Source organism: Bolinopsis microptera, chromosome 9, assembly GCF_026151205.1.
Source record: "Bolinopsis microptera isolate Bmic1 chromosome 9, MBARI_Bmic_1.0, whole genome shotgun sequence".
Classification (NCBI taxonomy): domain Eukaryota; kingdom Metazoa; phylum Ctenophora; class Tentaculata; order Lobata; family Bolinopsidae; genus Bolinopsis; species Bolinopsis microptera.
The window spans coordinates 14,459,473-14,473,269 of NC_087080.1; the positions used below are offsets into that span (position 1 = coordinate 14,459,473).

Genomic DNA, 13,797 nt, shown 5'->3' on the forward strand with positions numbered 1-13,797 from the left:
AGAGAGTGTTGACAATGTTGTTCAGTCCGTTGTCATTGCTGTTTCCCAAGCTTTCACTAGCTCTGGTAAACTTGTCTCTGATAGCCTTCCCTTGTGGGCAGGAAGTGAGAAAGTGTGTTTCATCCTCTATGATCCCGGTTGATCCTTTCAGTTCACAAAAGGTGCAAGTTCTGCTCTCTAGAGGTGTTTTGTCGTATCTCCCAATTTCTATGCTGAGTCTGTGAGAACTGCACCTTATTTGAGCTGTTGATCTTCTGTCATTGAGAGTTCTTGCATAATCGAGGTAAGGCTCCCATGCAAAGACTGTTTTGACGTCCTTGTAGAAAGTGAGTTTCCTGCTCTCGTTAATCTTTGATCTCCAGGAGTCTGTAAAAAGCTTTTGAAAGTTATTTACCAGCTCGTCTGGACTGCAAGCGTCTGCAAACGCAGTTGCGTTGAGTAGAAGCGAAGAGTTCCTTGCATATGTTCTAGGATCAATGTTGTTGAAGCACTTGATGATGTTTTCTATTCCAGAGTACCACGAAAGATGCAAGTTTATTTGCTCAGTCATAGCAGCCTTCACCAGTTGAGACGATGGAAGACCCATTATCCTTTTGAAGTATTTGACACTTAGTTTTAATACTTCGATCAGTAGTGGGTACGAACCTGTCTCACCCCATGCAGTTGCATTGGTAGCCCGTCTGTTTATCCCAAGGAGGAACTTCAGGTGACGGAGGTGAACCTGCTCGATTTGTTGCTTTGCCATGTGGGTCATTGAGTTGTTCAAGTTTTGATCCCTCATGAGGCACGAAAGAACTTTTGTTACCTCTGGAAGAGTGGGTGCCCAGACTTGGCAGCCGTACAGTAAGATGGGCTTAACCAGTGAGTTGAAAAGCTTGTGGAAGCATGAGGCGTCAACAAATCTGCGATCGATTGTGCTTCTGAGGCTGAAATATGCTCCGAGCCCTTTGCGGTAAAGAGAATCAGTGGCTTGTCGGAATTTACCATTGCTACTGATAAGAATGCCAAGATAGCAGTAGTGGGAGACCATCTCGATGTCGTTGCCATGTGCTTTGGGACGCCAACTAGGGGTATCCGGAGCTTTACTGTTGAAAACCATAAACTTGGTTTTGGATATATTGATTTCCAGTCCCCAGTTATCGCAGTACGTCGTGATGATCGTGATTAGCTTTTGCAGCGATTCTTGGTCAAGGGCAAGAATAACTAAATCATCAGCCCAGGCTAGATGAGTTACTGAAAGTCCTGCAAGCATGGGGCAGTTGGCTAGGGCTTCGTTGAGGAGATCAGAGAGCTCTTTGAAGTACACCTTGAACAATTCTGGACTAAGAGGGTGACCTTGCTCTGTCCCTTTCAGGATACTGAAGGCTTCACTGATTTTGCCATTGATCTTTATATGTCCTTCCGACTTGCTGTACATGTCTTTGATGATGTTGTAGAACCCACCATTAACACCATAACATGATAGTTTGAATAGGAGGGCCTGTCGACATACAAGGTCAAAGGCTTTACGAAGGTCAATGAATATAGCAAAGACCTTCTGCTTTACTCTCTTGTACTTCTCAATGATCGATATCAGAGTGAAAATGTGATCATTACATTGGCTCCCTTTGGTGAATCCAGCTTGATTGGGCGGATCTGAATGTGTCGTTTGCCGGTGTGTGACAAGTCTCGATAGCAGCATTGTTGACAATAGCTTGCCAATGCAGCTGCAGACTGCAATAGCTCTGTAGTTATCGGGATTTCTAATGCAGCCTTTCTTGTGTAACGGCGTTATCACGCTTTTACTCCAAAGATACACACCTGTGGTCAAACAGAGATTGAAAAGTTTAAGAAGTAGATTTTTCATGTTCTCGTTTAGGCTTTTGATCATCTCGTTACTGACATGGTCAAAGGATGACGCTTTGCCAGTCTTCAGACTGTTGATGGCACCGTTCAGCTCTTCAATGGTAAAAGGGCTGTTTAAAGCTTCGTTTGGCACGGATCCTTTAGCAAATGTGTCAGCTTCTTCAAGAAGGGCTTTCTTAGTAAGACTGTCAACAGTTGGGTGGGAGTCGGAGTAAAGATCAGCATAAAAATTCTGAAAAGTTTGGAGCTGTTCGGGATCGGTTTGAACCTCATCTTTCTTAAAGTTCTTTAATTTCTTGAAATCCCGCCAAGAGATAGCTTTACCATTCTTGATTTTTTTGTTCAGTCTTTTGAAAAAGTCATCCTTCTTTTTATTGATGATCTTCCTGTAACTTTTCGAGTTGGCACGGTGTCGGGCTTTGATCCTTTGACTGTCGGGGTTTTGGTCGACAACTTTGATTGACCGTTTGAAGAGTCGCCTGGCTGCATGGCAATTACCATCAAACCAAGAATCGAACTTTGGTTTAGGATGCTTTGCTTGCTTAGAGACACCGAGTTCTCTTTTTGCCAGGCAATTGATGAGATCAGTTATCTTGTCACTCAGTTCCTTCACCCCTTGCTGGGTAGTCGGGATAGCGTCAGCAGCATTGTGCAAGTTCGAGATTCTGTTGACTATATCTGGCTCCTCGAACGACTGGGCGAAGTTGAGTAAACTGTTTTCTGAGACCTTGTATCGGAATGGAGCGTCATCATAACGGAGGGTGGAATCTCCAGGTGTTTGAGTGTTCATCACCGAATGCTGCTTCCGCAAGCTGAGAAGAACTGGGTTGTGGTCCGAATACAAGGTGTGCTCACCGACTGTCAGACTTCTCACTCTATGAAGGAAGTTGGAAGATGCTATGAAATAGTCCACTACGCTGTTGCCATTCCACTTGAAACAGGTGTACTTTCCAGTGGAATCCCCAATGGTACGTCCATTCAGGATGAGTAGGTTTTCTGATCCGCAGAGGTCAAGAAGTTGCTTCTTATGACTATTAGTGCACTTGTCTTCACTCCATCTGCTCTTTGATATTGGGACAGAATCAGGAACTATCATGGCCTGGGAAGTTCGGCCTGTTTCTGGGAATAGCTCAAATTCTTCAGCTCTGTCGTACAACAGCAGCTTGGTTGACAAGCCTATTCTGGCGTTGAGATCACCAACAAGAAGAATTTCATCCTCGGGGGTCTCGCGGAGATTGCTAATTTCTGCTTGGAGAGCTTCAAAATTGGCCTCCGAGTTGCTAAACCGACTGTTCTTCGAGCTGTTTGCTGGTGGTATGTAACTATTCACCAGAAAGGTGTTAGTTTTAGTTCCTGGGTTCGTGAATTTGACAATAGTCATATTCATAGAGAGATCTTTAGTTAGATTGATGTCAACAGCTGAGCAGTACTTCAATATCGAGTTTTTCACCAATGTGGTGACACCACCACCTCTCCCAGTCTTGCGTGTGTTGTTGTATGATTTATATCCTTTCAGAGACACTTCACATCCAGTTTCTTGGAGGCAGATAACGTCGTGAGGTGTGATAAAATTGAGAAAGTCTGGATCTTCTGTCTTGTTACCAAGCAGGCCATGGATGTTTGCTACGTTCCAGGAGATAATAGAGTTAGCAAAGTCCATGATGAGGAAAGGTCAGAGAGGGACCTGGAGAGAAACGAAAAGAAGGTGAAAAGATGAAGAAATGAAAAAGGACTAACGAGAGCCTCTGGTGAAAGTGTTGTCGAGGCTGGTCCTGAAGTTGCCCATAATGACCCTGATACCCCTGTCGTTGAGCTGAGATTTGTTTGAGGTCAACATGTAATTGTGAGGAAGTTCCGAATCTTCAGGAAAGAAGTTGGAGTTCTTGTTCTCCCGAGTTCTAGTCCAGAAGTCTGCTTTGTCTCTATCATCTTTGAGATTGTGAATTGCCTCTGAGATAAGTTGTCTGGCTCTAAGTCCCCCTCCATCGGTTTGATTGCAGATGATTGGATGAGAGATGACCACCTTGCACTTTTGTGATGTTTCTCGGAGGATCTTTTCAGTGCTCTGGACAATATATGATATCTCAAATTGATTGAAAATAAATTGAAATAAAATTGAAAGTGGGCAAGCGAGACTACCAGCACAGTTCTTCAGTATCTTACCATGGATACCGTCAGGGTCGCAAGCTTTGTTAGAATTAATGTTCCTTAAGAGATGTTTTATATTCTCTGCACAGAAAGTTAAGTCGAATTCAGTATCACTTCTCCAATCAATATCAATATCATACTTTGATTCGTCAGAAAATTGTTCTGAGAAATACTGATTGAACATATTTGCTTTGTCTAATGGAGATTCTCTGTATGTTTCTCTAAGGTACATCCTATCCGGTATTCTTGAATTCTTTGAAGAGGATTTTACATGCGACCAGAATTTCTTTGAGATCAATGCAGGGTCATCATCGTTATCAGAGGCGGCTCGTGGGAGCTGTCTGGCAGTTTTGTTGGGGGTCCAATCGATGGACTGGGGGGAGGGGGCTTGGGAGCCGGCTCAAGCTGATCCCTCCAAACTACCGATAACATTACACACAGGGCCTTGTAAATGTAATGTGTAACACTTTACAGGCGACAGCAAACAAAAACAAAAACTTATAACATGGGTGAAACAGGACACCACACGTGTACGATCTCAGCCGCGCAGTATCACAATTCAACAGTCAATAGTTCAAAGGGTCCTGGACCCCCAAATCGAGGCAAATCATGATAGATTACCTTTAGTGGGATGCGCACGATGTGCTTTGTAACGTTTACAATTAACTATGTGTTAAAACTGTGCGGCTGAGTAGTCCAGAGGTAGGATTGGACTCCCTACAACACAAAATTTCACGAAGATCATGCGTGCACTTACATTAAAACGTATGATAGTAAACGAAGACCTTTATATTGCGATTTGTTATTTCCTAACACTATTACTAATTACTATTTCTATTTTAAGCACCAGCCACCAGATAATAATTTAAAGGCGTCCACGGACGCCTGGACGCCCTCAATAGCCGCCTCTGATCGTTATATAGATTATCGTTCATCTTCTGATCAGATAGATTTTTGAACTGTGTCCTTAGTGAGCAAAACTAAAAATAATCCTTTTGTTGGCCGGTTAGTTTCCACTTTTCATGAGCTCTTATTTTCTTCAAGTATGCCTCATGGGCCTCTGAGTCAAACCAGGGATTTCTATTTGCTAACTTTAAAGTAATAGTTGGGATATGCTTTGAGATACTTTTCGATATTACAGACTTTAAGGCAAGCCAACAATATTCAGGATCTCCTAGCTTTAAAAACATAGCATTCCAGTCAATAGAATTCAAGTCTTCGTTAATGGCCGTCCAGTTTGCCTTCTTAAAGTTGAGAATCTTTCTTTTAGGACATTTAGAATAAGTGATTTTTGTAGCAACTTTAAAAGCTATTGGATAATGGTCAGATTTGCAAGCACCGTGATCCTTCAATACCGTAAGATCTCTTACTAAATTTTTACAATTACTAAAAAGAAGGTCTAGTATGTTACCCTTAACATGTGTAGGACTACTTATACATTGATCTAGATCAAAGTTATGGAATGTCGAATGAAGTCCTCTTCAATTAAACTAGAAGGTGTAACAATTCCGTCCTCAGAAAACCAATCTACTCCAATGAGATTAAAATCACCAACGATGAAAAGTTTTTTAGGGCGTTTGCTTGAGTAGAAAGACTTGATTGTACTGGCAATACTTTCATGGTTTACTGTTCCTAAAGTTCCGACTCTGTAAACCACACAAAAAATGTATTTACTTTCACCTATGTTTATTTCAATAGCGGCCATTTTGGACCCCTTACGTACAGACAGTCTTTTGATTTCAGCTTGAATATCAGATCTGATTGCTATCAAGACTCCTCCACCATTTTTCCTACATTTTTTCGGATTGTTATCATCAGGTGGATGTGATACTTTTGAGCGATCATTTCTAAATACTTCATAGTTAGAGCTTTGAATGACCTCTCTATCCATTACAGAGTTTTTAAGCCAAGTCTCTGTAAGCAGAATAACGTCAGGATGTGAATCTTCAATATGTGCATTAAGTTCATATATTTTAGATTTATCAAGATGAGGTTGCTTACTGTTAAGTTGAGAAAACGGTATCAAGCCTTGAACATTCTGATAATAGACTGATATGTGATTAGGGCCGGGATTAAGCATACTAGGGTTTGATATTGCAATAAGCAAGAAGTTTAAGGTCAATAGAAGTAAAATCGACATACTCAGAACTTGCCTAGATGTGCTAGTTACTGCACCAAACACTATATAATATATTAGCGGCAGTCAGCCTATCAACTCGGTATCTCCGACTGAGTCTTTGGTACTGAGTAAAGATGAAATTCTTAATTGCAAAACCAAAGATATACAGGTATGCACAATTAATATGAGACACAAGTGGGAAGGCCTTACTGGTATTAAAGTAGAATCTACTGGGATGAATAAACCTATCAATCTCATTGGACTCTATCGAGCTTGTTAAAATCATACCAATTAGACAAAACATGATGAACAAGTGCAGAACATAGATACCAATGTTAGATGGTCTAGAATTGAAGATAAGTGCATCTTCAAATATCCTAGTCCTGATATCCGATCCAAACCTAACCCCCTACCCCAAGCAGAACTATCCACTTGACAGGAATTCTTTTCTTTGGTGCTCTAGAATTACAAAAGCAGCCGATTCGCATCCTGTAAAGTGTTAGATCGATCATTGTCAAAAATTTAATTCAAATGTAATTTAAAATATGCATACAGCCTACCAGTGTGAACCATTGGGTTGCACCCTGGCAATTAAAAATCATTTGTGTTAATGAAAACATATTTCAAAATTGTTCAACCCTGAATTGACTCTATTACCGCAGCACGGTAGGTATCAAATTTTTAATTGAATTGCGGTTTAGAAACCAAGAGGATTGAACCATTTTGAATGAATAATAAATATGTAGAATCTTGCAAGAACACCCATGCCTTTATTATTTGGGTGAATATCAAAACGCTGTTTCTTAGTGTCAAAATGCGGGAAAAGTCTCGTGTTGATGCAGCCCCTAGCATCCAAGAAAGCAGGAAAGATATCTAAGAAATAATGCCTATACCGGGAGCACATATTGTAAATCAGATTGTTCATTCGAATAACATTTCTCTCAGTAAATTTACAACCATTAGGATTAATTGGAGGAATAGATTGAAACCATACTTTTGCAGTTGGAAGTATCAACTTTATGGAACTCATTAAACTAGATACCGCACTTTTAAGATGTGCTATTCCATTATCACAGTACCGTATATCATTAGTACCAACAGACACAAATAATTTAACAACTTCTAAATTAGGGTTATCTTTCACGAATTTCTCGATATCTCTCTTGACCTTATCAAGTTTACTGCCTCCAACGGCGATGTTCTTAACTACTTGCTTATTCTTTCCTAACAATTTTTCATCTAATCTAGCAGCAAAAGAGTCCCCAGCAACAAGAACAATCTTCTGCTTTTTCGTGACTTGTTCATTGACTTGGGATAAATCCACTTGATCCTCTTCAGGAGGTTTAATCTTACGGAACGAGAGACTAAAACGTACTTGTTCATTTTCACCGACAACATTACCAGAATAAACTGCATGTCTCATTTTAGATTGAGCACCAGGTTTCATAATGTTCATGGTTTTATCAGTGGCTGGTAGCACATGATCAGGACTATCGCTGTTTTTATTACTATCAAGAACGATTTACATAATGCAATGAAAACCTGCAAAGCTGTGTATGATGATAATTATATTAATTACACATTTTTAAGGGTAAAACCACTGAGGGTTTTCTAACCCAGTGAACAACTTTTTTAGTGTTAGCTAATCCATCGTTATTTATCGTATTTTGATGAAAGATTAACAAGAAAATTTCAATTGTTGATGGATGAATTGGGAAAACATCTAGATTGGATAATAATTCCGATTATTCATCCTGTTTAAACTTTACAGATAACTTTCTTAATCTTATCATGTAGGTCTTGTATTTTAAGCTTTTCAAGATTGCCCCATTTGTTTTGTTGATTTATGATTTAGACAGAGCTCAACCTGAAATCCGAATATTCATTTTACTCATAATCATAGCTGTTAGCCTACTATTAGAGTAGTTTGCAATCTGTTTCGCACGTTTTTATTTTTACTGAAGTTTTGTATTTGTTATGTACTTACTTACCATGTTAATGCTATTTCACCTTTGAAATGCTCTGTTTTACTTCTATTTATGTCATCTGATTCGACCTCTAATAAAAATTACAATCTGCAAAGAAATTTTCAAAAGTAAGAACGTCTGGCTAAATATTTGTTGAGATAGTAAAAGTGAATTAAGGATTACCGCTTATTCTTTTGACCTCAGAAGTTATTAATTTCATTCCATAACATTAACAGCTCCTAGCAGCTCCAATAGGTTGTATTATCATGCGCTGAGGGGCATGTGCAAATTGTGCATCCAAAGTCCATAATGTCGTTCGGATCCATCACATATACCGATGATGAGTTTAATGAAATCCAGGTTTTTATAATGTTGCAGATTGGCACAATATTAAAAATTTAATTTCTTACTCCAGTTGCTTCACAGTTATTAATTCTCGTCTCTAAACATCGAATGTACTCTTTTGCACATTAACAGATTCGGAAAACAAATTTTAACTGAAAGGTTCAATACCTTCAACACACCAGGCAGCACTGAGGAAGAGATTAGGAACTGATTTCGTAGCGACAAGGCCTGGTCCTGGTGGACAGAAACTATACTATGTGGAAGGCTGGAGGGTGGTTCAACTTGCTAACGAAACTTTTGGGTTTGATGGATGGGGCTATTCTGTTACGAACATGACTGTAGACTTCGTGGATCATCTGGCTGGTTAGTCAAAACAACGATTCAACTAAAACTTTGCCGAAGAAGGATTTTTTGCCTCGTCCAGCGGTGCACGGCCCTGATATCCAGGGTCTGAAAAGGTTTGAACCTAATGTTATTGCATGTTCTTTCATCCATTCGCTAGCGCTTTTTTCTTTTTTCGCTAGCGCTGTGATCCGTTCAATGAATAAGCCAGTGGTCAGATCAGCATCTGTAAATATGCTCATATAGATCCGCTCGCCGTTGTATGATAAGAAATGACCACAACAAAATTGACCAAATTTACTTCCAGGCAAGTTCAATGTTGGCGTGTCAGCCACGGTGAAGGTTACCTTGAAGAATGGGTGCTTCAGAGAAGATGTTGGGTATGGCTGTGTGGATGGAATGAGGTGAGAAATTGTTTGATTATTTTACTCCAAGTTTTGATTCTTAGTCCTTAGAAGGGCACTCTATTAACAGTTTTGGACTGATTTGAATGTCCTGCACAGCAGATCGAAGCATCTCTAAATTATTTACTATCTTTATTATATTGCTGTGTAAATTTGATTCCAATAATTCTCCAAAATCCCTCTTTTTCTGCAAAAATGACCATTCTTAACCTTTCACCACTGTCTTTTTACAAAAGAGTGTGAATGGAAAAAATCAAGAGATATTTACTCCATTTCTCTTGGCAACACACGGATTTATATTCAAATATTTAACTTCTTCCTTCTTCTTCTTCTTGATATAATTTACACTCTCTATCTTCCCATAAATGACACTTATATGTCTACTAAAACATTAGTCTTCTTAAATTTTTCTAGATTAATTTTAAAATCAATAACAGACTCTGAATTTCTGTTATTGAAGATGGGAAAGTATTCGATTTAAAAAAAAATCTAAATCTTTTCAAACAATACATAATTATACAGAATTGAATGCTTCTAAATAAACCCAGTTATAAAAGGAGAAAACCGATATAGCCCTAATATCCACGATCCCAGTATGAAACCCAAATTATGTATTGAAAGAGGGGGTCATACATAAGTATTCCGACGGCAGTACGGCGGCAGTACGGCGGCAGTACGGCGGCAGTCCCGCGGCAGTACGGCGGCAGTACGGCGGCAGTCCCGCAGCAGAACGGCGGCAGTACCGCGGCAGTACCGCGGCAGTACGGCGGCAGTATAGTGACAACACTTATATCAGAATTTTGATCCAATTATTCCATGACTTTGATGATTAGTTCACATTGATTTGTGAATTAAAAACATATTTCGAGAAATCAATAAGTTGTAAATTATAAGTTCATACAATATCATTATAACTTTAAATCAGTAACTGTCACCCTGGAGCAATAAAATATTAAAATAATTCAGATTCATTGCAGGTACTTCTGGTATCTTTTGTATTTCTCTGATGTGATACCCATGTAACTCACAGCGTCATCTAGAGAAGCTCCTGCGTTAACCATGTTGTCGATATTTTTGAGGAAGTCACGGACTCGTTCTTTCTTCTTGAAGGACGAGGACTCTACCACAGCAGGTATATGAGCTGGACACAACTGGACACAACTCAGAGATTGTAAATATTGCAGGACGGAGGACTACACTCGACTACTATACCTTCTGAACATATCCCTCTGCAGTTTACATCGAACGACACTACTGGCTACCCCAACACGAAAGAGATCTCGTCCCCTCTCTCCTAGTCCTACTAACGATCCTACTATCCTTCCTGGTTCCACTCAAGCTGTTATACCTTCTAGACGAGGAGGAGCTACTCCACCAGATACTGATAATGCTCGCCTAGTAAGACCTGTGGTTACACCTACCCGACCCTCTTCCAGTTCCTCACCACCACCTAGTAGACGCCGTCTGAACACTGATGAAACCCACTCCCGCTCCTCTGTAGCTGGCGAAGCCTTATGCTCCTACAACAGAGTGCACAGAGACTTTTCCAACCGTCCTGATACCTCCATCAGCCTTTCAAAGTTCTTGAAACAGAAACGAATCCCTGAAAGATCCTTCTAGCGCAAGAAGAAGATAGCAGAGCTGATTATCCTTGATAGACCACGATTCGGCAGTCTCATCAAACAGATTCTCAAGGAGGAGCGGACTGACAGGATCAACCAGCAGATTCTCTCTGACCGATGTGGGGCTATCCTCAAGCAGAGTGACTTTCTGGAGAAGAAACGACTCGCAATTGCTGCTGGCAAGATTCTCTAAATGTAAATTATTTTATTGCTCCAGGGTGACAGTTACTGATTTAAAGTTATAATGATATTGTATGAACTTATTTACAACTAAAACACAGTAGTGTAAAGTAATAAATACATTCGGCCCTAGCAAAAAATTAATTAATCAATGAATTAAAACATATAATATTGTAATTATAGAAAATATATCACTCTGAAGGCTCCTTCTCCGAGCTAATGACTCTAAAGTTCCTGATAACATGAACTTTATCAGGCTCTGCTGTCCTTTTATTGAGTAGTTGGTCGACAACTTTCTTGTAGGCCATCCTGTCTGCAGTTGATCTATCTGGAGTAATGTAAACTGAACTAAACCCGTCTACATGTCTTAGTAGCTTAGTCTTGCTCAAGATGGTACGAGCTTGATCTGAGCTTGACAAAATGAATTTCACTGGCCTGACTCGTTCAATTGTGTCCTTTCCAACTCGTTTACATCTTAAAATTTTCGGTTTTTCGTTGAGATGGTCCAACAAAATACCAGATACCTTAGCATCCAGGTTCTCCTCAGTCTCTAGAAGCCCAAAGATAATCAGACTTTTACTTCGATCTTCTTCTAGGGAAACCCTTTTCACCGCAGCTTGGATCTTCTTCGGTGCAAAGGCGTTTTTGCATGTGTTTTTCAAAAGAGACGAAAAGGTTTTGATCTTTTTCTGAGCTTCAATTTTCACAGTTCCAATCTCATCATCCTTCTTCAAAGCTAACTTCTCCTGCAAATCACTGATTTTAGCCATATCTTCTTCTTGCTTAGAGAGCAACTTATCTTGTAGTTCTATGATTTTAGTCGCATCCGCTATTTTTTCTTTCCTGAACATTCTGTTGTCGTCAGTTGTTTCTGTGGCGGATTGTAACAATGGACCACAATAATTGTCCAGCATACAGCACACTGTCTCTAACCATTCTGATAACCTTTCTCTAGGCACACTTCTCTGGTTCAGTTTATCAAACCGCACATCATCGTTGTGTTCAACTCCGATTTTACTTCTAATCTCCTTGAAAATACTGTCAGTCGCCATGTATAGTATATCTGATTCACATATTCCGTAAGGAACTGGCCATTCACGACCATATCATCATCTAACATATCCATATGTTCATTCTGTAGCGGAAGTGGCATCGTACACGTTGTACAGAAAATGTACAAACATTGTATACAAATCTACAAAGCCAGAGAGACAATTCAACGCGCAAACATAACAAAGTTTGAGATCCGGCTTCACAACCCTCTGGCAGTATACTATGCCGGACAGACCATAGCAGGACAGGTGTTTCTCGAATTATCAGCTGAGCTTAACTTCGGTGCCATTACCTTGGAAATGCATGGTGACGCCAATGTAAGTGTATTTACATAATCCGAGTTTAAGTTATATCTTAGATCTGGAGGGGGATTATTTAAAACATATAATTGATACGAAAAGTCAGTTTAGCAGGAGCTATCAAACTAAATGTGTAAATCGTCTATATGCGCACAGTCACGTGCTCGTGATCGGGAGTGGACCAATGATAGGGGACCTTGCTGGGTAGGCAATTATTATAGTGATCATCCAGTAAAGCGAGTGATTGGCTTGCTTATTTGTTGCCACTTAGTGAAGATTAATATGGTCCCTAGTCTATATAAATTATTCATTGTGGTTACCTCGTTGAAATTGTGGATAACTCAACTCTTCCCACCCCACCCCACCCCACTCAACTCCACCCCACCCCACCACACCGCATCCCACCCCAGCCAACCCCACCCCACCCCACCCTTACAGCATTAACACGCAGTTATTTAACTCCGGGTATCTTCTATAGGTTGCTTGGACAGAGGAAGAGGGAAGTAGAGACAATTTGCGCACAATTCACTATAAAAACTCTGAGACCTACCTTAACATAGAACAGTATCTCATCGGGGACGGCAAAGAGGAGAGCAAGCTTCCGGCTGGACGTCACAACTTGCCCTTCTCTATAGCTCTTCCCACGAACATACCCGCCACTTTCATTGGAGATCATGGTTAGTGGATGAATCATGGTTAGTGGATAAATTGAACAATTGGCATAATGATGATTTATCATTGCATTTCGTTTGTAATTTTGCGATTTAACTTGAAACTCGATTACACACAGCGACACAGATTGAAACTTACATTACATACCTACAAGGAGGGTCCAGTTACTGGACTCCAGTATAACTTGTCTGCTAAAATTGATAGAAGAACACGATTAGACATTAACCTTGATGTCACAGTTGTGTCATTGCTCGACCTCAACAAGGATCCCAGTGAGTATTAAATTCATTTTTATTTTTAAGTACATTTTACATTTACAATTACAAAAAAATGTTCTTATTTTAAAACAACAAATGTTCTTATCTCAACAAGAAGTGTAAAGTGATCAGTGATTAAGTTATTGTAGGCTAACAATAATAACATAGACCTTAATACTGTCATAAAACTTTGGTTCACCTCTCCACCAGTTTCCGCAGCTAACATTTGCTAGTTTTAAACGGGCTATCCAGATCACTGAATTTTTGAGGAAATTTCGAGGAAATTTTTCTGAAGGACCGTTAACCCTAATTTGCTAAACAAGAGGGAAAATGTGAAATTTCATTTTTGTGGACATAGGTTTTCCGTCTGAACTTGGGCAGTGTTTCTATTAAGTCAATGTAAAACCTTTTAGCTTGTGTGTTGATAACAGTTGCTCTCTTATCAGTAAAATCGTTTAATCGCACTACGATCGTGTAGCCTTGAAATACAATTTAACTTTAAGTAGTGACCTGTACATGATGGAGGACACAGATATACACTCAA

At 39.8% G+C, this 13,797-nt stretch overlaps 1 protein-coding gene across 1 annotated transcript; it reads left to right on the forward strand.

Annotated features, from left to right (window-relative positions):
• The first annotated feature begins 8,329 nt into the window (after nt 1-8,329).
• Nucleotides 8,330-12,974, forward strand: LOC134821221 (DNA repair protein RAD52 homolog). Its single transcript, XM_063831917.1, has 4 exons — nt 8,330-8,439; nt 8,607-8,787; nt 9,074-9,170; nt 12,803-12,974. The coding sequence occupies exons 1-4, from the start codon at nt 8,389-8,391 to the stop codon at nt 12,882-12,884; spliced, it is 411 nt and encodes a 136-aa protein (XP_063687987.1). The 5' UTR covers nt 8,330-8,388; the 3' UTR covers nt 12,885-12,974.
• The last annotated feature ends 823 nt before the right edge of the window (nt 12,975-13,797 follow it).